The 25,211-nt window shown below is 33.3% G+C and overlaps 1 protein-coding gene across 8 annotated transcripts in view; it reads right to left on the bottom strand.

Annotated features, from left to right (window-relative positions):
• LOC100649961 (glycogen-binding subunit 76A) overlaps positions 1–25,211 on the bottom strand; it is a 153,027-nt gene that overhangs the window by 73,947 nt on the left and 53,869 nt on the right. Inside the window, exons 1-3 of one of the 8 annotated variants that reach the window (XR_007224624.1) lie at positions 24,623–24,867; positions 24,440–24,547; positions 19,971–21,283 (exon numbers count right to left, since the gene is read on the bottom strand). The exons of 3 other annotated variants lie outside the window; for them this stretch is intronic. Coding sequence is in view for 1 of the 5 variants with exons in the window: in XM_048407260.1 (XP_048263217.1) it covers positions 24,440–24,514 (75 nt within the window). In the remaining 4 variants the exon portion in view is untranslated. Of the gene's footprint in view, positions 1–12,283; positions 12,360–15,483; positions 16,338–19,970; positions 21,284–24,439; positions 24,548–24,622; positions 24,868–25,211 lie in introns of those variants that run through there. 4 more of the 8 variants (XM_048407260.1, XR_007224627.1, XM_048407261.1 and 1 more) reach the window with 4 other exon arrangements.

Genomic DNA, 25,211 nt, shown 5'->3' with positions numbered 1-25,211 from the left:
CGTTCTTATGAAAAGGTGAATTTAAAGGTAGTTTCGTAATCACGCGAGAGGTCACGGTGGGTTCACGATCGTCATTTGAATACAATTCGCGGTCGGCGGATCGAATCTTAAGCACCGTGTATAAATTTTCTCATCTCGCATTTGCACGTATCGGCTCGTAAATCTTGTCTTCCGCATAATACACGACAAAACCCTTTCGGACTAACCTGAGAAACAAAATTCCGCTATGGTGTTAATGATCCCTTGCGCCTTACGTTCGTGACGAAACTTTCAGAAAAATTATTCCAAGCCTTATGCTTGAAACAAGAATTTATTAAAAATAACAAATACTTATCGCTGACGAATAAAAGAGTTAGAACAGAGAAAGACGAGCTGTCACGCTGCAGGTGAACGAATATGCACCGAGGTGCAAGGATTTGAAACACTAATGATCGAATTTCCATTGTTTTTTTCATTGTCAATGCTGTGCGCTAATAAATAATTAACGTGTAAAAATTCTTTTCTTTTTTATGAAACATACGTAAGTATAGATTCTATGAAACTTTATGATGGAATCTTATTTTGCTATAAGAAGAATGAACACGCATTTCTTACGGATTATTGTGAAAATTACTGCGCTATTTTCAAATTTATAAAAATTATGAAATTCAAAATTATAAAAGTTACAAACAGATATTATAATATCACGCAGTTCTATTATACATCCACAAGATAAATCTGTTAAGGGCTTAGTTATGAAAATATAACTTAGCTTGTGAGAATATATTAGGTTGTCCGAAAAGTGTCTTTCTTTTACAGACACGTCCTTTTTTGTGATCTTTATTTTGATAGAACGAAATAAACCATACGTAATTTAATAAAATAATATAAAACTGAAAATGTTGTGCGTCCATTATTTCCTTATAAAACGAAAGAAACTTTTCCGGCGACCTAATAATTATTTTATCATCGTTGGGAATTTTCTCATTAACATTTAAGCGATGATATAACGAGTAATTACTAAAAGCTGAGAGAAATTAGTTTTCTCAACTGAAACGGACGTAACAAAAATGACAAAGTACGTAATTGTTCCACCACTGCACTTATCGTAAAATGTCACGTAGAATGTTACTTAAATTTCATTCTTAATATATTTCATATCGTGCTTGGCGTACTTTTTGCGCCGCTAAAAATGCAACAGAGCATTTAAAACATAAGAAACTTTCTAAATACAACGATATGAGAGATAAAAAAGTCGGTCAAGGTCAATTCAATCCACCCACGAAAATAAACGCGAGAAAACTGCCGCGTCTCGTGTAAATCATAATGAACGGCTGTCTCGTTTATCGTGGACGTTAACGTCCACGTTAATGTTCACACCAACATTGACGACGACGAGAAAAAATTCATCGGTTAGTTGATTCTTCGTCGCGTACAGCGACGCAAATGGAGAAGCAACGGTCGTAGGGCTCCTTCTACGCTTGTAACAGTTCTTGAGGTTGCTTATTATGAGCACAATCATAGTATTATCTCCTACAGTTAAAGTTACAACTGCCATTACAACGTTGTTGTATTGTAATAGCTTCGAATTGCGTGCATCGTGCATCGTGCATCGTGTAATACTGCGTCGCAGCATCTTTGAATGAAAATAAAGCGCGTCGTTTTATTTATACGCAGTTAGATTCTATCAGTCAGATTTATGGATCTTCCTTTAGATCATTTTGAAGATACCATCGGTTCCATCGATCGATCATTGAACGATGGAAAATTCGGAGAATTTTTAACGGACGTGTTTTCATTCGTTCGAAAGTGGTTCGATCTTTGGATGTTCGAACGACGGTTGAAAAGTTTTGGATATTCTAAATGCCTAGATTTATAGACAATGAAAATTCTACTATGAAGTTTCCCTACTATGAACTCTCTATGGAGCATCTTTGAGAAAGTTTGATCTTTTAATCCTTGAGGATAGATCTGCGTTTAGAATACTAAATAAGCTTTTGTTCTGCAAGAAGTATATGCCAATTCGAAAGTCTGAGCTTGGAACGATGGAAAATTCGCTGAATGTTTAAGAGATCTTTACTTGAAACGATATACGTACATACATACATACATATATATATTTTTATTCGTTTAGAAGCAATTCAATCGTTCGAGCTTCTAATTAATCGTAAAAGGATTGTAAGTTTTTAGATCTATGCTTACAAAGCTATACTCGCTGCTATAGCTACAGCTATAAGACCTCAATCGTTTGACGTTCGAATGATTAATTATTAAAGGATTTGCGAATTTTTTATATAGAATGCTATATAAAGTCGTATTCTTCTAGAAATTGTTCTATCCTTCGATCGTTCGTATAATGAAAAACTTTAAGAATTTCGATTGAATCTATGCTTGAAATGCGATATAAAGATTAAATTCTTGTAAAAATGTTATAACTCGCTGACTTGGTTTTTCCACGATGGGAAATTTAGGATCCGGTTCTCTCAAAGTATTATATTCCGAACGTTCGATATTTGAATGATTTAAACGACGATTGGAAAATATTGAGGCTTTTGAACGAGTCTAAACTTATAATGCCTCATAATATTTTATTCTCGTACAGTAACGATTGGTTGATAATACGGCAAAGAGGGTAATAATGAAAGATCAGTATTAAAAGACAGTGTGAATAAAGTGATTTATAGACTTGAAATATTCTTTGACGAGCGCTGACTATTAAAAAGAAATCAGTTAATGGCACGGTGGATGTTAACCCTGTGATTAAGTTACACTTTTTTGAATTGATGATGCGAGTCAGCTGTCCGCCTATATTTATCGCTTACGTTATGAAAACAAAGAGTCATTAGCGAGTGAAGAAAATTACTCTGCGTTTTATAAAACGCGTCCCATATGTTTCATCCCACGTCCGTAAAATGTAATAACAAAGATGAGATGAATTAATAAATTTTTCCTCTCAAAAAAAAATATCGTATAAATATTATAGAAATATTCGTGAAACTAATTGTTCGCAGTAAACCGTCATTGTTTGTAAACAAGATGACAAAAATGAACCCGCGTTAATGACATCGTGGAGAAATTTGAGCACAGATCACAAGGTTGGCTCTTAGCCAAAATGTGAATAGAAAGAGCGAACAGAGGAAATGCGAATGATCGTCATCCCGATTTACGCGTTGAAATTTTGACGCGCAAAATGCTCTTACGACACAGAAATCTTCTTGCAATCAGATTAGAATTCAACAATGAATCTTTCAATGTAAGATATTTCGGCAACAAATGCGATAAAATAGAAACGTTCAGAACAAAATAGGTAAATATCATTTGAGAATTTATTAACCGATAATGACGATATATCCGATGATCGTATATAACCAATAACGAGATTAAATAACAACAATTGATAACAAAATGATGTAATTGCTAGTAGAAAAATTGCACAGTAATATTCTCTCTGAGGAAAATACTAAAAAAGATATAAATAAATACATATAAATTTACGTGGATATTTGCATTTCATTTGCAACAGCAATCAGGCCAGTCGATAATATCATTCGTAACATGATATAAAACAATCTCCTTTAAGAAGCGTAATACGATCAGAAACATGTAAATTTCGATAACTAAAAGTGAATTATCCATTTAACCATACATAGCGTGAGGAGACCCAGTCGTTTGCATTTAGTAAAAGAACAGAAAGAAAAGAGATAAAAGAAAAGGGGAAAGAACATGTACACGCGGATATTCGAAAACGGTTTACCCATATCGAAGTGAAGAAAATAATCTTTACGGTCTCACCTTTCCCTCGAGCTTATTGTTGCGCCGCTCCATACGCACTCGTACGCGACAACCAGACAATAAAAACAAGAAGATGGTGCACGGGAAAGCAACGCAGCTGCGAAACGTACACACGAAGATGAAGAGGAAGAAACGCCCTCGTTTCGCCTTCTGCCTTGCAATCGCAGAGGTCTGGCAATTATTTTTGGCGCCGAGCTCGCCATAGTCGATCATCGAAAGCAATTGGTCAAGAAATGGAGCGTGATGACCACCATGAATCCACCGGTCGAATCTCGTCGATACATCGATACTCCGGTTCATCGATATTTGACCGAAGTAAAGGTTGAACTTCCTCTAACGCTGCCTTTTTGTAACAGGCGAATGAACGACCAGAGAACGAGAGTGATTTATGTGTTTCGATAGCATTAGGAAAGAACGAATCGAGCTGCTATGGAGATACACAGGAATGTCGAAGGAGAAAAATAAGAATTTGTTTTTAGCATCATTGGAAGGAAAATATTTGAGATATCGAGCTTTGCCGTGTGAAAATTAGAACAAGATAAATATATCGCTGGCAAGGGATCAGTTCTGCCTATCTGGCCTGGTCGGTGATCCGGTGTTTAAACCGTGCGAAATTCATAAGTACACCTTTCGAGTTACTGATGCCGATATAATCGCGATAGAGATGATTTTTTTGATTAAAATATCAGAATATTGTGGCAGCCTGTGAAACGCTTGAGACGTTGGAAATACCCATTCTTCTAATTCGCGAAACCAGTGATCGTTCATTTTCTCTATTTTTTCTTAAAAAGTTAAGTCCTCGGAGAGGAATAGGAAGTTTTTAACAACTTTATTTTTGAACGAATAGATTAAACGACAAATGACGATGTTGAAAATAATTTATTATTTTGTCACTTAACGTTATTATTATTTATTTATTGATTATAAGTAAATCTATTGTTAAATTTTATTGACGGTGAAAAAATGGTAAAAGTTGTAAGATTCAATAAATTCTTTAGTAAAATCTGTAACTAATAATCTAGTAAAATGGTTTTGATAATTTATCCAATTTTCCTCCATTGTTCTGTAAAGGATATATACTATTTGTCACTTAGAAGAATTAAATTAACCTTCATTTGTCTACTTTGATTTCAATACTTCTCTTCATATTTTTGACATCTTTTGTACTTTTATAAGTGCATTTCTTTTCTAACCATAATTACATTACTTATCCAGGATGTTTGCTATAAATTGAGATCAAGTAGAAGTAACGGTTACAAAAATTTGCAACCTATAGACTGCGGAGCATGAATTCTCAGTCGAGTACGTATGTACGCACTCGAATGATCCTCAACCCATAAATCGTTCACGAAAAAACCAGAAACAAAAAAACAAAGTACAAGGAGAAACTTCGTTGAAAAAGTTCTCGCAGGATTCCAATTTATTTTTATACAAGAGTACATCACGTACCCCACATTCCCAATATTTTTAGAGGTAGATGTACATTTATTTATTATATTTTCAGCGCTGCGATACGATATAACTCGGATACGTTTGCATTATCGACGATCCGAAAGGACGATCGCGAACTAATTTCATATTCCAGAATTTTTATAACGTTACCAAACGATCTTCGGGAACGAGTAACCATTTTTTTGAAAATTACTTGATTCGGACGTCGAGTAGAGGGAAAATAAATAGTCGGAAAAATATTACGAGACAAGAGTATTGCAAGAAATATGGAAAAATATTATGAAGAGTCAAGTATATCTGGATTAATGTCTACAATCTTATCTAGAAAAATGTTGCTTCGTTATGAAAATATAACGAGTGATAGAAGTCGGAACAAGCTGCCGAGTTTGACGATTGACCTCTGACGTTCTGGCGCCAATCAACAGCGACAAGGCGACAACACTAATCCGAGGAGAATGATTGACGTGTATGGTCGAATGAGAAACACGCGATGCTACGCATTACAAAGAAAAAGAAATAATAATAACAAGACGAGGAAAAGAAGAAAACCAATTATGGCAACGATAAACGAATTAGATAACTCGTAATACGATTCCACGGATTGCGTTGCAACTTTCGTTGCATTTGCGAGTTGGTTCGAAGAGATCGTGTACTAAAAATTAACGATGTTATTAACTAGATTATACTACGTAATAACGGCAAGAAAACAGCAATGAGATATTAATATATATGCGAGCAATAAATAACATGATCTGACGCTTATAGTCTTTCGTTTGATCGATTCGTGTCATAGCAATTTATATAATTAATAATTATATTTCTGACTTTAAACGATATTGCACACGTATTTGAAACGTATGCGTGGAAATTATTTACAAGAACAAGTTTAATGAAATAATAATTTCTAATATTTTTCGAGGATATAGATTAATACGGGAAAGTAGAAATGTTATATTATTCAGTCATTTCGTTTTAAACTTTAAACAAGGAATACAACGTTTTTATATTTTTCAAATATATTTACCACCATTCATAGTGCTGGTCAGGCACAAGATTATGTAACAACGCCATTTGAATTTACATAATTTATACATATAGTACCTGGATTTAAAAAAAAAAAAAAAAAATGATGCTAAACCTTCTCCTATGTCGGTGCACGTGTATTTAATGTTACTTTATAACAAAGTAGTTTGATATTTACGTAACGTGGTTCATTTTATCATATTTATATAATTAATAAATCTGGTTTTGGCCAGATCTGGTGAGCGCCGTACCACACACGATTATTATCAGCACGATCGACAGAATAATTTTCGATCAACACTATGAATTATCTTGCATTACGTGTCTATCAACGTAGACTTAATTTCATAGTTCTCGGTTTCTGCTTTTTCTTTCTCAGCGAGTGAACCTACAATGAACGGCTAAAAATAAACAATTTTCTTTCACTAAAAATAATACTCTTGGAATCCAGTCAAGAGATACAAACACTAAATATACAAAGATGCGGGAATTATAACTAACAACTATAAATTACATATATTTTGGCAACAGCCATAAAGTACGTCACGCTTTAAAAGCTAAATTGACTTAATGAGTTTATGACGTGGCACGAGACTAGCTAGCTAGTGATTACAACCAAAGAAAACTCTCCTATTATTATTCTTAGAGAAGAAAAGGTTACAATTATTCGCCTCTCTTCCTTTCCTCCTATTTGACGATCAGAAAATATATCGAAAAAATATATCGATACCTGAAAAATCACAATCTGAAGGTCCCCAAAAGCGAACACCTTCTATCCAAAAAGATCAAAAGGCGTAAGAATGAAAAGGCACGGCCAATAAATGAAGCGTCGATCGGTCAGGACCACCTAGGGAAGCAGTCGCGCTAAAATCCTTGCAAATCGCGTGTCGTTCCGAAATAATTACGCAGCCGGACGGTCGTGTCGGATGTGCTACACGACTAGGAAGAAGGCACTCGCTCTATTATTATGCGTAGAAAAGGGAACAAGAAGGCACGTTACGCCTGCGGCATGCAAAGTCTTCTATCTCTCTCGTAGTTCAGGTTACCACCTCACCCCGCCGACAACTTCGATCCTATCTGAATCGTAAACTTTCTTTATCTGGACCATAAATACAGAAAGAAGTTCGCCGAGTGGCCCGCGGCCGCGTCCAACGCCAGGGCGTTCCCCGTGCCCGAGCGACGTGGTTCAACGTCAAAGAGTCTGGAGGCCAACAGCCTCCGAGCCTCTTCTTACATAACGATTATCTATCACGCACGCCTAGACTTCCGATAGACGACGACCCACCGCTGTGTGGAACACACGCGCGCTACATAGCCGGCTGCGAGCGTCGTGCATGCAGAGAAAAAACATACGTATTCCCGATACGACGATTTTTCCTTCACCCGCGATGGTGACTCGCCGCGATCGAGAGATGATTACGCGCGATTCAGTCGCGAATGCACGACACGAGTGCGTGGAATGCGAAGGGCGCCTGCCTATTGCCGAGTTTTAGGTCGTTTGTAGCTCCTTTTGCATCTGCCACGGTTGTTTCCGAGCCACTTACGACGATTCTTATCGCACCATGTCCCGTCCTTTTCGATTGTTTTATGTTACGTTATAGGTCTAAGGAAAGCTAGGAACACTGCGCGTGATAGGTGTACCGATAGTTTCTTGATAGTATGGTGGGAGTTCAATTTTGTTGGTATTGAGAGCGTTTCGAGGGAATGAGACTTGGAAGAAGTATCGTGAGTTGAATGTACGACTCGGAGTGGAAGGATGAAGTTTGTTCGTGTGGTACGAGATGTATAACAGGATAATGTAACCATATAGTAAGATATTAAGAACGTTTTGGGGAAAATGAGAATTGAGAGAGATGTGTAGATACTGTGATTTGAATATTGTTTGTATAATAAGATAATTTGGTAATATATTAAAATATTGAATTATATATTCGTATAGAAGAAAGGGAATTAATGATGCTTCTTTTTGTGAAACGTTATGTGTATTTTAGTTATTTTATTTGCATTTATGTTATGATATAATGATATATGATATAATAATATGAGAAAATAGGATTTGTAGGAAGTCTTGCTATGACGAAGGTAAATTATAATGCGTATTTTATGAGTAAACTGAAAACAAGTTAACAATTAATAGTATCAATACTACGACTGATCATTAAGAATGAATAAATTCTAGAAATTCTAGAAAATAGGCATTTTAATTTTGTTTTCTAAACGAATTTATAATTCTTAAAAAAGAATTAATTAACCTACGAGAACAATTATGCACGGTTCTATGAAAATAAAGTGTCGTTATTGGAACTGAATTTCGTTATAAGATCCTGATTATTTATATTCATAAATTTATGGTTTTAAAATTAATTCAAAGTATCATAAAGTAACCGAGGTCGAGCGTTCTTGGCAATAATTGAGCAATTCGAAAGATGAACGGAACCGGCGGGATCCTGAATTTGCGTTAAGATACGGTGTAAATTATAGTGATGAAGAAGCAATACCTTCGCACGGCGATTTGAATATTCGAATGCCAAATTTTTTCCCCGTATTTTTGCTCGTGTGATGTTCAATAACGGTACGATCAATTACACGCAATAACTTCCCGATACATGATACTAGGGATTCTGTTTTTAAAATTTAATATTCCACCGGCGTTGCTTGCTATTCTATACCAAATATAGCCGGCAATAATTGTGTTTCTGTGTACGAGTACGATAATGACTCCAATTCAACCGAAGAATCCAGTAACGACTGCTACCTGGTGCATTAGCGTACCAGTAGCCAATGAAGTGTTCCGAGATTTGTTTGAACTTGAATTCGAGAACAAGAGAAATTCGCTCGTTTCTTCTGCGATTTCAGATCTACTATAAAGATCGAAAGAATAGAGCATAGCTTGTAAAGAATTTCAAGCTTCTACATTTAATTCTCTATGGAATCTAGAAAACGAGTTTAAAAGCTAGAGAAAATAATCGACAGAAAGTATTTAGAAGAAAGAGAAAGAGAAGAGAAAATTTCTATATAGATTATAGTAAAAGGATATTACGATAAAAAAGAAAAATGTTTGCAATGTATAAAAAGCATAGAATCGTATGAAAATAGTATCTTTCTCGATTTAAAATAAAATTTTAATATTTGTCTTAAAAATATCTAGTCAAATAACATTGATATATTCTGCGATTCATTCTTGCTCAAAGCATTGTATATTAAATCCTTGAATTCTCCGTTACAATATAGCAATGCAAATTGAAACAAGTTACGTTCACGTCCTACATAGTATCTAATAAAATCGCAATTGGTATGACAATGTCGCTTCTTTGTACAAAAAAGAAGAAATAGCTACAACGGTATGCTCTAGTACCTTTGAACTTTAAAGTACGCTCGCACCGTTCGAAACACTGCGATGTTCGAAGACGCCTCTTCTCATTGTGTGATATAACAACTACAATACCGAACTGAGTCGTACAAGCAAGGAAGATGCAAATCTATTTTAGTTGCCGATGATAGTCACTTTCAGCTTTAAAACACATCTGTGCCGTTTGAAACGCTTTACGTTTGCGTCAATCATGAAATCAAAAGGCTTCCAGTATGATTTTATAGCAAAGCATTAATGCCAAAATTAAATTACACGTTCGGTTAAAGCACATGTGAAAAGTGAAAAGACTTTAAATTTGTTTTATCTCGTTGAAGCTACTTCCGAACTTTACGTTTTCACTAAAAGAGAAATTTATACTCACTACATATTTCATTTTCATGGGAAGCAGGTTTTCTGGCGATATTTGCAGCTTCAATTTCGAATTAATGATATCTCTGATGAATGATCTTCTGTTATAGATGAGATGTTCTGCGATAACGTGTTCTTGAAACGGCGCCACTAACATAATAAAATATTTTTCCGGACAACAACTTCCTTTAAAAAATGTTATTCTCTAACACTAGGTATTCTTATTTCTTATGACTAAACGACTAAACTTACTATGACTAAACTTACGTGAGTTACTTCTCCAGAGAATCAACCTACTTGATGAAAGTGGATCTATTCTTCAACGAGAATTATCACTAACTGTCGCTGTTATAAAGAGTTATTTCTTCAAAGACAGCTTCTTTCTGCTTGAGCTATTATTAGAAACTGGCGTTAATATCAGATATCATTTCCCTAAAATCTAACTTCTTCCCAAATTATTTTTCGTTGAATTATCGTCGCAAATCAACACCAACATCAACAATTGTCCTTCCAAAGACCAAACTCTTTATGCAAACGATATTTCTTCTGAAATCATTATCGCATACCGACACTGCCAAGAGAAATCAATAGATTCAATTTTTATAAACACAAATCTCTTTCTTAAACCATATTTTTCACTGGATCACTACGAGCAGTCCACATTCATATTAAAAATCACAATTCTAAAAGCAAATTTCTCTTCTAAACAATATTCCTTCTCAAAATTATTACCACAAATCTACATTGATATAAAACAAACACTCGCTCTTAATTCCTTACCACTGATCAATCCTAATATCAAATGCCATTTCTCTAAAACCAAACTCTTTTCTGAACGACATTTTTCACCGCAGTGCGTTTAAATCATCATCACGAAGCATCGCTGTTATAGAACCTTATTTTCCTAGGAAGCAGCCCTTTGCTACGATAGATATTCCTCAACAACGTGTTCTTAAATCACTATCACGAACCGACACTGGTCGTGCGCTGTCACGATTGATGAATATTCGACGGTCAAAGGCGGCATCTTCGGTGATCGATTCGGAAGCGATTTTCAACGATCCGTTACAGGAACACGCGTTGGTAATCGTCGGTTTCCTGTGAACAGCCCAGCCAACCGTTCATTTAAACATGCGTAGGATTCGTTGCACGCGTGTACGTGCCCACGCGATCCGAGAACATTGCACCTGGGAGGAAGGAGACGATGAGATGTAAAAACGAGACGTTGGACACATTCCTCGTGGTGGAATTTATCGACAGCTCCGCGTGATTAGCAAATAATTAAGACTGGTAGACTACGAACGATGTTGTAATTCGATATCTCTTCGTCGTTTTCTATTCCCAGAGTGTCGAAGGGAAAACTTCGATTCGATCGAACGGATTCGTATAAAATTTCGTTGATCTCCTGAGACGCTTGTGCAGTAGATACGCTCGTGGCTATGCACGCAAGGTGGTTAGAAAGCAACGTTCCATTTGCAGATTGCGTGGGTCTACGTTTATTTTTAGAGTTGAAATATTCACAATTCTATTTTCGACTCTGGATTGTTGAATAATATCGCGGGTTTTGTCTTTGTTGCTTTGACGGAAATTTCTAAATTTATCTTTCAACTATATTAGATTAATGCTTAGGAGAATCGAACTCTATTAAATGAATATTTAACATTCTATTGTGAATTCTATATTGCTATCGGTTTTTAGAAATAGAAATTTCTAAATATTCTATTAAATTCTATTCGATTCTATTAAATCTTAATTCTATTAAATCAAAGATCACATTACCTCTGTATCTATCAAATGGAAAACCAAAGATATATTTGATCATCTTAATAATATCAACAAATAATGGATACAATCTAAATTCTTCTTTCAATGTTTAGTTTATAAAATATATTTTATAAAGTATCTTATCATTTATAAAATACATTATAAGATACATTTAATAAGAAATATTCTACTTTTTTCACGTTAAATTCATTTTGTAAAACGTGCACCCATAATCTGCTAGCATATCGATTGCAACAAGAAAAGGTTTAAGAACGGCAAATAGATTAAGAACGAAATGAGTAGCTTCTTCCATGTTCCTCAAGAAAACTGCATAACATGGTAGTAACGCAGAATGATTCTCATTAAACTTATTAAAACAAAACATTCTATTGATCCCGGTTTATCGTCTGACACGTGTGTTACGCTATTAATCAGTTTTACATCACTACAAACGAATAGACCATTTACTGATAGGAACGCGATCATTCTACTAAATAATAATAGTTTCAATTTTTACTACAAAGTCGTAAAATATGATTATCAATAACTAACATACTTGAACTGTTACTTTGATGTCGATCGAGGTTGCAGCACAGTCATTCCGGTACTTTTCTCCATCCATTTTTTTCTACTGACGAAATCCATAGAAATCATTTACTAAATAATAAGAAATAGTATATAAAATGTGAGAAGTGTAAAAAAGTCACGAAACTTTGCTACATTAATAAGAATTTGTAAACTACTGTGTTAATGTGGTACAATTAAGGTACCGTGTTAATAGAAATCGTAAAAAAATTGTTATCGAAAATTCTAATCTTGAAATACGAATGATCGTATTTTAGAGGATTATGGATACTATAAGAGAGTAGAATTAAGATTCATGGTGCAGGTGTTTAGTAAAATTAATGTAATGGAAAGAATATAATTCGTGTATTTTTTAAGATGAATGTCGATTTTTCATTTTTCAAAAAACATCGGTTGGTGTTGTAAGTAAAGATAGTAAGACATATATAGACAATATTGGAAGAAGCAAGTAAAGTAAAGCTTCTGTTATTTGAACAGTGTATTAGTCGAGTGTTCTGTACTATTCAAATATTCTAGTGTTAAGCATATTTCCTTCATTGCATGAATATGAAGTTGACATTATCGTGTCTATTGACATATAGACACGTCTGTTAACATCTTATGTTAAAAAACAGCATAGAGAAGATGTATGATTCGAATTGCTGAAGCAATATATATATGTTCTACATGAAAATCTAGAAAACAGAAGTGTGATTCCCTGTAACTTAATACATTGAAAAATGAATACGATCTACAATGAAAGAAAATATGAGACTTATAACTAATTGAAACGATATTATATTTATATTATATCCTACTTTTCGTTATTGTTGATAACATTATTCTTTACACAATATAAAATAGTGCAAGATAAAATGAATATTCTGTTGTCCATAAGTCGTTCTATTCAAATAAACATGCCTTTAATCATCGCACTTGATTCACATTTGATTTATTTAATATACCTAATGCTAAAATTAATCTGTTATCTGATACAAATATATTATAGAAATCCTTTCAACAAGATAGATATCACTTCGTATGTTTCGTGTGGTATTAACGTGGAGACTTCCTGTTGTTAATCCCTGACATTAATACATTACATTGTCAACCTTTGAGATATCTTAAGAAAAACTATGATGGAACGTAGTATAACGATAAATAAAGTTTACACGGAATGTTTCAACTGCAATGTCTTGATAATTGCGGAAAGAGATATATTTACACGGGGTCGTTATATTTACCTCCATTTCGCTTCCTATTCCAAAGATTAAAAGATCTTAAATCTGAAGTTGTACGTTAATCTAATAGAAAAATTTTCATAAATCTTTCCTCTTCCTATATAGCACAAGAACCAAGCCATTTGTGGCGCTGAATAAAAAAAAATAATACAAATACGCCTAAAAAAAAAATGAATAAAATATAATAAAACGATATATAATATTTATAAGATATAATTCTTTTTTAGAAGATAAGATACAATTCTAATTTATAAGATAAGATTCTGTTACGGATTTTCCAAATTATTTTAATACTGTTGTTACAATATTTATATTGTATTTTAAACATATTCCTTATATTTTAGTATTAGTATTCAAACATTTATAATTATAGAAATCTCTCTATTAGAAATAAATACCTCGCCGCTTGTTCTATTTTTCTAAAAATTTACTTATAAAAAGAAAGAGAGAAAATTACGGTGAATTTTAGAAATGAAATCTCTTGTTAGTGTACTCATTCAAGAAGATACGATTCGAGATATTAATTTCCTTTACAACATAGACAACGAGAGGATAGACAAGAAGAAAGATTCATTATATTCGTTCTTGTTAATTCACAGTCAATTAAACCAATCATAAAACTCTCAACATATGTAGAGTCTTGCGTAAAATCTTAAACCATCTGTATTACTGGGCTTATAATGCTGACTAATATATACTCCTTAAGAATTGCTGTTATAAGAGAAGCGATATTTGCTAATTTAAGATTATTTGCTTCACGGTATTGGTCGTTAATGGTTTCTGCCCTCTGCAAATAAATATTACCGTCGAGATAGTAAAAGGAAATTCTTGTAAATTATTTATTATCTTCAATTAATCAATATTCTTTTAGGATTATTTGAACAAGCAAATAATTCTCCTTTATAAGCAGAGACATTATTTCATTGTTCCAATATCAACTGAAACGATTGTTTGTTTTACTTGGTATTTTAGATTCGATTAAATGTTTTCTAAAATAGTCTCTCGAATAGTTTCTCATTCTATTGTAGTATATCAACATTGCTTGCATCAGGAATACAGATTTCCTCATAGTGAATACGCCTATCAGGTCAAACACGTAATGCGGAGGTAATTTAAAACCATTCTGAGAGCAAATATTATTACGTTATAAAACGCAACTGTATTATTTACGACTGAAATATATATTGAATATGACATTCGGAAATCAAATAATTGCTCATCTTATTTGAGATAGTTATCTAAAATAGAAGACTCTTTGAAAACAATTAATTTAGCTTTAACACAAAACAAAATTGTTTTCCCTATGTATTATTATTATTATCCTCCGGTGTACTCATGTTCGCACACTAACAAATTACAAATATACGCAGTACACGAGTATACGACAGCAATACAAGTATACGACAGCAATAGAAAATTCCAGCGACTGCTGATAATTATATCGGAAACCGCGTGATTCTTTTCAGTCTGTTAAAAAAATGTAATTAATTGTACTCGACAATTAAGAACATTTAATAAAGGGGATAAAAAAGAAAGTATGTTATTATTTGCATGTTAAGGAAGATGATTCGACTATCCAAATAGTATTACAGTTTTTTTTTTTTTTTTTTTTGCATGGACTATTGTTGTATTATTAGACTTATACTATATATATTACATTCCAAAAAAAAATTGAAATGTACGAATGATGAAATAAATACTTATTTACTTACTGATATTATTATTATTTGTAAAATAATAACAGATAAATGTTATCAATAATATACTAATAAATAACAAAGCAACAGATAATTTGCTTCTGCAAGTTGATATTTTTTACCCTCGCTTCAAATATTCTGATACGTAAACTACTAAAACCATACAAGCCAATACCATTAACATAAGTATATGTATTCCAACCTCTTGCTTTGAAATCAATCAAAAACTAGGAAGAAATGGATCGTGGATTACCTGTATCGAATCAATTCGTATCTATTTAGACACACGTGCGTTGACGGGACGCGATTCAACGTCACGCAAGTACAGTCGTCGTCCAGAGAACGAATTCTATTGTCCCCCTATTGTAAAAGCGGCCTATTATTTTTGTCCGATTATACACCGACACAGTCTAAATCGTGACTACTTGACCCACGAGTTAGGGCAGCGCAATTCATCGTGACAGATTTATCGCCTTCACTGCTACAAGAAGGCCGGCCAATCAACGCCGAGATCCTGGCTCTAATTGATTAGCAACAAATTACGTGTGGGGCGACGATATATATTTACGCGTGGGCTACTCGGCGGAGAAAATATTTACTATTCTTATTTCACCGTTCTACGCTTCCTTGCAAACTTACAAGCTTCTTTCGCGTTTTCTCTTTCATCTTTCACGATGACATGTTTCCAGTAGAATACTTCTTTACGTGGTAAGACAAATAAACGGGATCGTTGCGTGTAAAGGAGATTTAAATTCTGTGGTTCAAACGAAAGAAATTCCTAGCTGAATTAGTAATTTTAGGAATTAATATTTTAAATTACGATCTTTCTGTAGAATTAAATTATTTGATTTCTTATACAACTATATATTATTAGGAATATATCACACGTTTAAGAAATTTTTATTCAAACCTTAGGTTTAAGTCACATTAAATTTAAATGATATATTTGAATAAAAAAATATGGAATATCAGTGAAACGTGATTCGATTTTAAATAAATCGTAGCAATTTTTAACAGACACCGATTTATGTTTCGTGAAACTTTCAAAAGTGTAATTATTCGATTTCGTATGTGTAAAATCGATCAGATTTACATTGAAATGAATGGTTGCTTTTCGGATATAATTTTTCACGAACACAGCAATTTGTTAGAATAAAAATAAAATTAATTAGCAGGAAGAAGAACATCATGAAATATGGTTTGAGAGTAGAGATTTTATTGAACGCAAGTTTGCATAGGGCATTCTTGAAAACGGCGGAGGTGGAGGAGATTTATGAGGGACGCCTCAAGGGATTGTTACGAGGATTTTAAAGTAAACGTATTGTTTAAATTTTGCAACCGTTGACAGTCACGACTAGCAAAGATATAATGCGCAGCGTGTCTAGAAAATATTTTAGAAAGTTGCATGCTAACATTATTTTTACGGTTCAATGGGAATAGATGAGGCAACAGAGAATTCATGAGACATAAATCAATTACATCTTCAATGAAAGGTTGAAATACTTCGCTACAAATAGATTGTGCCTTATAGATTCCATTACACTGATACGGTTGGAAATGTATATAAAAATATTAAAAGGAAATCGATGGATTTTTCCCTTTTTGCGACATATCCTTATTCTGTGTGATGAAAATTATCAAATTGTAAGTAAAAGCTATTACGAACTTTAGTTTTCACGCATTACTAAAAATATGATTTCCTGATCTCCAGACTTCCAATTGTATTTAAAGATGTAAAAATTTAAAAGTTAAAAAATTTAGAAATAAATCTGATTAATTAATCTAGCTTAAATATTTCCGTAGAATTTTTTGATAGCGTATCTAGATCTTTTACTATGATTTCGTTAGAAATTTTTAATTAAGATCAATTTTTATATAAGTTGATGGACCTTATATTCGCCTCTCACGATACAAGATATCAACTTTCGACAGATTATTATCTCAATAATAACTAGAATCATTATTGAACCCAAATAATTTATATTTTTATAACATGATAAATGAAGTTCATAAAGTAATGTAATACTTATGATCTTATCGATGTTTATATAACACTTAATAGTCCACCAACCCTCTTATCACTCTTAACAATCTTGAAGGATTAAGGAACTGATAAAACACAGAAGAAATTGCGAAGTGATAGCGAGAAATGCTAATAAAAATGGCATAAATGGAACGTGCTTAATAAAAGTAGGATTCATATGAATTATTCAATGATTCACTATTCCACTCCACAGTTGTTAATTTTCTTCCCAAGATTTATTAAATATTTAGTAATTATAAGATATATCCAACTATAAATTGCCCATAAAAGATATCAAGAAAAATTAAAATAAATTTTCACCAATCCATTTCTATTCTTCAGCTACAGTTATCACTTTCGCAATTCCAAAACGCCATAATTTAAGTATAATTGTAGGCTATAGCTATAGATTGTCCGTAAAAAAGCTCACAATAAGCTTTCAATGATCCATTATTATTTTTCTACCGTGGTTATGAATTTTATTTCGAAAATTTCCTATTACAATCGTAAGATACATTCAGCTATAGATTATCCATAAACAAATCTTAACAAAGATCGCAAACTTTCACATATCACGTTATACGATTTAGCATTTAATTCGTTCAGTAACCGAACCTCGTATCGAAGTATCAATTTCCCCTTCCTCGTGAATCGTAGACGCGTAAAGAAAAAAATTCACGGTGAAAATATCGGTATTGTTCGTTCAATCGTGCTGTCCATGCAGTTATTTAATCGGCCGTTGATCGAAAACTAATTGCACGACACACCGATAAACTGCAACTTAGGTTATCGCACCACGACCACGCCATTATTTTTTCACCTCGAGAAACATTCCATCGACGATGCATCACCGATCCGACCGAGTCAACAACCTTTCTTTTATCTCCTTATGTTCCGATTGTTCGCCATTAGTTGTTCGCCAGTTATCTAAAAAACCTAAACCAAGTACAGCGAATCGCTCATTTTTCTTTTTTCGCTTCTGCTAGTCTTAATTCACGTCTGTTCGCTTTAAACGCGTATTTCGTGATCTTGTAGAAATCATTTCACCAGATTGTTTTACGTCTATCACGACGAAATTATTACTTGGACGAAAATTATTTTTTATTTCGACCGAGTTTCGGTCGGTCGCGTGATATTTTTAAAATCGAAAATCTACGAGTTCGTGTTTGCTCGTGCTTCGAACTTACACCTCTTGTAAAAATTATTTCATCAAATCGATTTACTGTAAAAAAACACTCTCATACGCAATTTTCTATTTCGATATCGTAGAAAATAAAAGATCTGGATTTTAACTAGCGATCGATTCTTGCATTATATTTTTAGAATTTGTGACCATCAGATCATCAGATGGTGGCTGAAGTTGCACGTTCTAAGCATTCAATGTTATTATATAGAAATGTTGATGAATCGTTTGAAATCGTTTTAAACGTTTCGTTGAAATCCATAAAAGAATAAATCAACGAGTACAAATGGATATCTATTTATTGTTCTTAAAAAATTTCGATCTTCAATTGCTTGTCAAGATATCCTCATTTACGATCATATTATCTGATAATCAATTTAGAACGCGATTGCATAGAGAAATCTCCTTCGATCGCACAAGACTTTCGTTTGATGTATATTCAATATTCAAGCACCGATGCGTATGAAATTGAAGAAAAGCGCAAATTGTAGATGGATATCCTACTTGAAAAGGCAATAATTTCTATTTGGCGTTATATCAGATAAGAGTTGTCATGACTTAAGTCCTACGTTTCTACATACGACGTAAAACGTCTATCACTTTAAAGATATTACAGCTTATAGCATATCTCTAAGATTATTGAATGATTCAGGATTTTGTACACTTTCACAAAAATTCTATTGTTTTATCGTTTGATGATCAAAACAAACAGAAAAATGTTATCGAAATGCGTAATATTTAACACCGTCGCATTTTGTCGGTCATTTGGGGCTATTTTCACTTAGACGTTTAATAGTGTCTTTGTTGTTAGAAGATTTGTTAGTATTGGAGGAAGAATTGTTTCTACTGTGCATTATTTTGTATTTTAATTTTGTTGTTAACATTTTTTGGGAAGTGTTACGTTACAAGTCTTTTGGGTCTCTGAAACGAGAAAGAAATTGAAATATCAAAAATCCGCAGGGGACCGCAGCAACATTAAATTTCTCCAAATAATGTACGATCACAAAGTTTCCACTTTTCCACCAATTTTCTGCGTTTCCGAAAGCTGTTAAACGCGATATTAAAAGTTAAAGGCGTAGTTGATAAAATTTAGGCATCTTACACGGGGAATTAAGGTACTGGAAAATTCAGAGAAACAGAAAAAAATGTATGAATGTTTGCGTGCAAGTAATTCATCTGTAACGTAAACTTGCATTTTCTTGATGTTTTTCTTCTTTGATGTCGCAGGGATGAAGTCGTTCCTCAGAGAAAATGAAGAATTTTCTGTCTTGTAAGATATTTCGAGAATCGTAAAACGTATCGAAAAAAAGTAGCAAAGAAAGTTGCGTCTTATTTGAAAATGACTATCGAAAGATCGATTGATGCTTTTCAAATTATCGCTACGATTAATTCTAAAAATTAAACTATTGTAACTCGTAAGTTTATACGAATATTCTATTCTACCCATAAACTTCTGTAAAAGTACTCCTTTCACATAAACATATAATTAATTTCTATATTACATTGAGAAAATGATTAATATCGAATATAACATGCTATTGAACATAATATCTAACATATTATTATTGCAAAACAGACATGCTACTAAGGGGAAAAAAGGGAAGGAATGACCAACACTAATGTAATAAATATATTTATTCGCTTTTCCATCAGATGCAACTTAAGATAATTAAATACAAAATAAGGTATATAACATGCTATTGAACATAGTATCTAACAATTATTATTGCAAAACAGACATGCTACTAAGGGAAAAAAAGGGAAGGAATGACCAACATTAATGTAATAAATATATTTATTCGCTTTTCCATCAGATGCAACTTAAGATAATTAAATACAAAATAAGGTATATAACATGCTATTGAACATAGTATCTAACATATTATTATTCCAAAACAGAAATGCTACTAAGAAAAAAAAGGAAAGAAATGATCAACACTAATGTAATAAATATATTTATTCGCTTTTTCATCAGATGCAACTTAAGATAATTGAATACAAGATAAGCTATCTGATAGAGTAATATTTTTACCGAATGTTTTACCTGGAATGAGATGAGTCACGGGGTTGCATTTCTTATTTGATTGAGGTGAGAAGGAAATGGCGAAGAAAAAAGTTGAATGATGTAGCGACATTCATCTTCCCATGACTTTGCTATAATGTATCTACAACGTGGTTCGTTTTTCCAACGTTTCTTATACAGGAACGTTACAACAACATGCTCAAAGATTAAATGTTTAATGAGACGTCTATCTCGTTTAATGATTATGGGATACACAAATTTTTACAAATTGTGTCTTCTATTTTGCATTTTCATCAAGATCAGATTAATCACTGATATTAAGAGGTTTTTTTTTTTTTTATAAGTTTGAAATAATTAAAATGCCATAGAACCTATACTATTCTTTATTTTTCTTCATACGATTTAAAATATTCAGTCGTTATCATGCAGCAGTCTGTGTAATATAACTTTTCTTAAAAAATAAAGCTGCATCTCCATTGAAGCAACGTACAACTGCAAACGATTAAACCACCGCTAATCATACCAGTTTCTACGCCCTTAAACGACATCGTCGAATATTTGTATCGGTTCATGGTATTTAACGATATTAAAGTTTAGGATAATTATAAAATTCGTATCTTTCATTGGCAAAAATCGATCAGTTTCTCGTTGGATATATCTAAATCAATAGAGCTCCATGCGTATGATAATTCCGTACATAAAGGTTTATTGAACTGTCGGTACATTGCTATTTATTACAGGAAGACAAACTTTGTGTTTTTCTCTGTGATCAAACTAAACATACAGCTCGTTTCAATTACGTGACTTATACTGCGTATGCCACACTGCAAGGAATATGATGAGTCAATTCACCAACAAGAAACCATTTCTTCGGCAATTTATTACGTGTTGAAAAAGTGATGCTTATGAATATTTCATTTTCCTGTACAAGAAGCCTACTTTGGAATTTATCGACAATAAATAACTGACACATTCTGCTCTTACTAAACTCGTTTTTATTCTTCACTTTTTTCTTCATTTCTTTCTTTTTTTTTTTACCGTGAAAACAAGATCGAAGGAAAGAAGATAACAATTTACCGACGCATTTGAATATTCATCGACACATCTTGAAAATATAATGCGAGGGCTCGATGGTGGCAAAAGTCGATTCGTTGCCAAGAATAAATAAAGTTGCGATTTATATTTAGCCAAGATGGAAATTGTGACGCTGTTTGCGTTTCGAAAGATCGTTTTATATTCAAGAAACGGATGGAGATCGTAAAAATCAATTAGGTAAGACGCGACAGAACACCAATAAAGACCTGGTTGGGTGGTAGCATCGAGTTACGTTCGATATTTCATGATATTATAAAATACGATAGCAACTTCCTCCTTCGCGTTTCTTTTTTTAACGAAGTTTATGCTTCACTATCTTAACGCTACTTAATCGGATCTTTTGTTTAATTACATCAATATTATTAAGTTGTAGGAGATGAAGTTCTCTTCTATTTCAAAAGTTAAATATAAACTTCGGTCTTCTTCTTCTTTCACACATGTAAGAGTTGTATTGTAAACTATCTTTCATTTATATAAATCTAAAATTCGATGCTTTTTTAAGACATTCTTTTATGTATCAAATAATCTTTTTTGTACGCATTAAATAATCTAAATTTTTATTTCATCGTCACGATCTAATGAAGAATCGTAGGAGGTTCAACATTTAAATACCTTCAATGATAAGAAACCTTAACAAACACATATTAGGAAAATTTTTACAACACGGCAATTTAATATATAAAATTATCAAATAATCTGACGGACTACATGTCTGTGCTAACGGACGTCTCTACTCGAGAATTATTTCAGGCCTTGTTCTACCGTGAACAATTATTATTCTTAAATGTACAAAATAAAGTTAATCTTGACGCTCGATATCGCATATTTCTTAGAAAGATAATTTACAAAATTACAGGAATAATTTACGTTATTTTTTTAATAATTTACAAAAAAAAAAAGAATACATCCTTCTGTGAACTTTAGTTTCTAAAGAGGTCGAGATAACAGAAGAATTTTATGAAATTCTATTCAACGCGTTAAGGATATCGCGTTAAGGATAGCTGAAACACAAAAAATAGGAAGAAAATTCAAGCGTAATTGAGCTGACGTTTAATTTGCAGAACTCTTTCATCGGATAAAATTTCATAGGATAAAAGCGACATGACATTTTATCGGCCATAATATATCTCTGGATCTCCTTTGGCAATGAATGCGAAACGGATACGTATATACACCGGCACGTGCATTCTAAAATGCGCTCCACTACCGCGCCGGTACAAACTTGATTCAACATAGAGCGAGCGTGCAAGGTATTTGTATGCAACCATTGAGAAACCCTGAATTTTTTTAATAGTACAGACTAGCCTTATTTGTAGGTTACGTCTACGTGGTAACAAATGCTCGTTTAAAACACATAGCAATCGATCTTGCTTCCTGAAGCAGAATGTGATATGGTAATTTCCCTGTTTTAAGTTCTCGTTAAAAATTTGAAATATTTTCTTGCACATGAATATAAAAATGGGAGGTTTAATAGCCTATGTACTATTTCTAGACATACTTAAAACAATTCGTAATTTTCCGATCTTTCTCTATCGAGAAAAGTTCTCTGTTACGTAGTTGTTATTCTACCTTAGCAAAAGGTAGCGAAATTTATTTGCCATAGAAATTATAAGTTATATTTACAATTATATTACAATTATATACAAAATTAATATTACAGTCCTATCGATTCTAATTCCAATTATTCCATATCTATTCTATATAATAAGTATAATGGCATTCTAAATATCTGTATTATCATATATAAACAAGATTAAATACATCGATAATTTAAGACATTAATACCACGAATCGACGATTATTTCCGTGAATATAAAGAATACCGTCTCTGAGATAACGGATAAGATAACGATTCTGCGATTATTTTCACGAAAATCTCGATTGTTGTAGTACAATAAATTACAAGCAAAGGAAACGCGTAGGTTCAATGAAATCCGTTACGAATGCATAGATTATCTCAGTGGATGGTCGCCCAGAGCTGTAATTATCTCGATGAATAGAAAAACAAATAGTTGGCAATAACTTTTATAGATTGAAATGCTTTCGTCGATAGATACAACGTATTCGATCAACTCCGCACGTGTATACCGATATCAAAGGAGATAAGGAATCCAAACTATTTCTATAAATAGAAAGATAAATGCGAAAGCAACGTTTCTGCAAAATTTAGATGTTGATTTAGACGTTGTTAGGAAACTTGAAATAAGAGAATACGGAAGTGCAAATGCTATCACTCTAGCACAGTGACACGAATAAGCATGGAATACCTTTCGAATACTAGAGAAGATAACAAGTCTTGGATTACTTTCACAGATACGGTGATAGATTTTTGCAAATGCAGATATAACCGTAAATCGACGAACTCTGAACAGATAAAACGGACAGAAGTGCGACGTGGATGCTGCATCACACCAGCGAATACCAAGAATACCGTTTCTAAGACAGCAAACAGTCGGCGATTATTTTTACAAATGTGAATGCAAACAGCCAATAATCTCTTTCACAAACGTGACTATTCTGTGCCAATGAATTCGAGGATACCGTGAGTTCTCTATTAACGTTTCGTATTATACGCGAATAAACGACAAATGTATCGTTAAATCAGACAGATAAAGGAACAACTAATTTTAGAATATTTTCAGAATTATAGGAACAATACTGTTTAAATTCAACGTGTACATAATTCTGTTGAAGAAAACGGACACATTCTGTCGCCATGTTCTATTACCATAGTACTAAATGCCAAGCGCGCCATTTCCAAGACAGCAAACAGTTCGCGATTATTTTTAATAAAACGAAGACGGACAATCACAGCCAACGACTATTTTTGCTATATGTAACGATACACGTTAACACGAGTTAAACACAAATTTTCTCCAACTTACCAAGTTTTTCAAACTTAGCCAAAGGGTCAATAGATAAGTCGTAGACCATACATAGTATAAATACGAGTATGCCATTTCCAAGAAAGCGAACTTTCAACGATTATTTCGCTATTAAAATATAAACGTAAAAAGAAAATAAATTATTTCAAAGTACTGCTCGCTTTATAAATTCCTCCAACTTACCGATCTTTTCCAAACTTAAGCAAAAGGTTCGATCAAAAAATCGTAGACCATACACGATGTAAGCGTAAGCGTGTCATTTCCGAGAAGACAAATATTCCACGATTATTTCAGCAAATGTAAAGACAAATAGTCTTTTGATGATTATTTTTACGGATCCGAGTGGTACAAGTCGACGAATGTCAAACAGGGACGAGAGGCGGAAGCGCAACGGGTTCCATCGGCGTTGCACGCCGCCACGCCAATGAATGCCGGGCGTGCTGTTTCTAAGACAGCAGAGAAAGTCGGTGACAAGTTCTGCCACTGGTTATTTTTAAACCTTCGCACGGGATAAGATGGTTGCAACACCGAGCACCGATCGACGAATTAATCAAGCCTAACCTAAGCTCGTCGTTCATTTCGTTGACTCGTTCAAACCTCCATTAAAGTGAGATGATATCGTGCAAACATCAAACTCGAACGTTTAAATGTAGCTACATTGTCGTTCAAAAGTATCCAAACACTTGCTACATTTTGATGCAAAATATATTTTAATTATGAAATAGCGTATATTGCAGAAATTGACGATTTCACGTCTAATCTTTTCCGGATA

Source organism: Bombus terrestris, chromosome 7 (assembly GCF_910591885.1).
Source record: "Bombus terrestris chromosome 7, iyBomTerr1.2, whole genome shotgun sequence".
NCBI lineage: Eukaryota > Metazoa > Arthropoda > Insecta > Hymenoptera > Apidae > Bombus > Bombus terrestris.
Note: the sequence above shows the minus strand (reverse complement) of the source record. Positions and strands in the feature narration are given on the sequence as shown.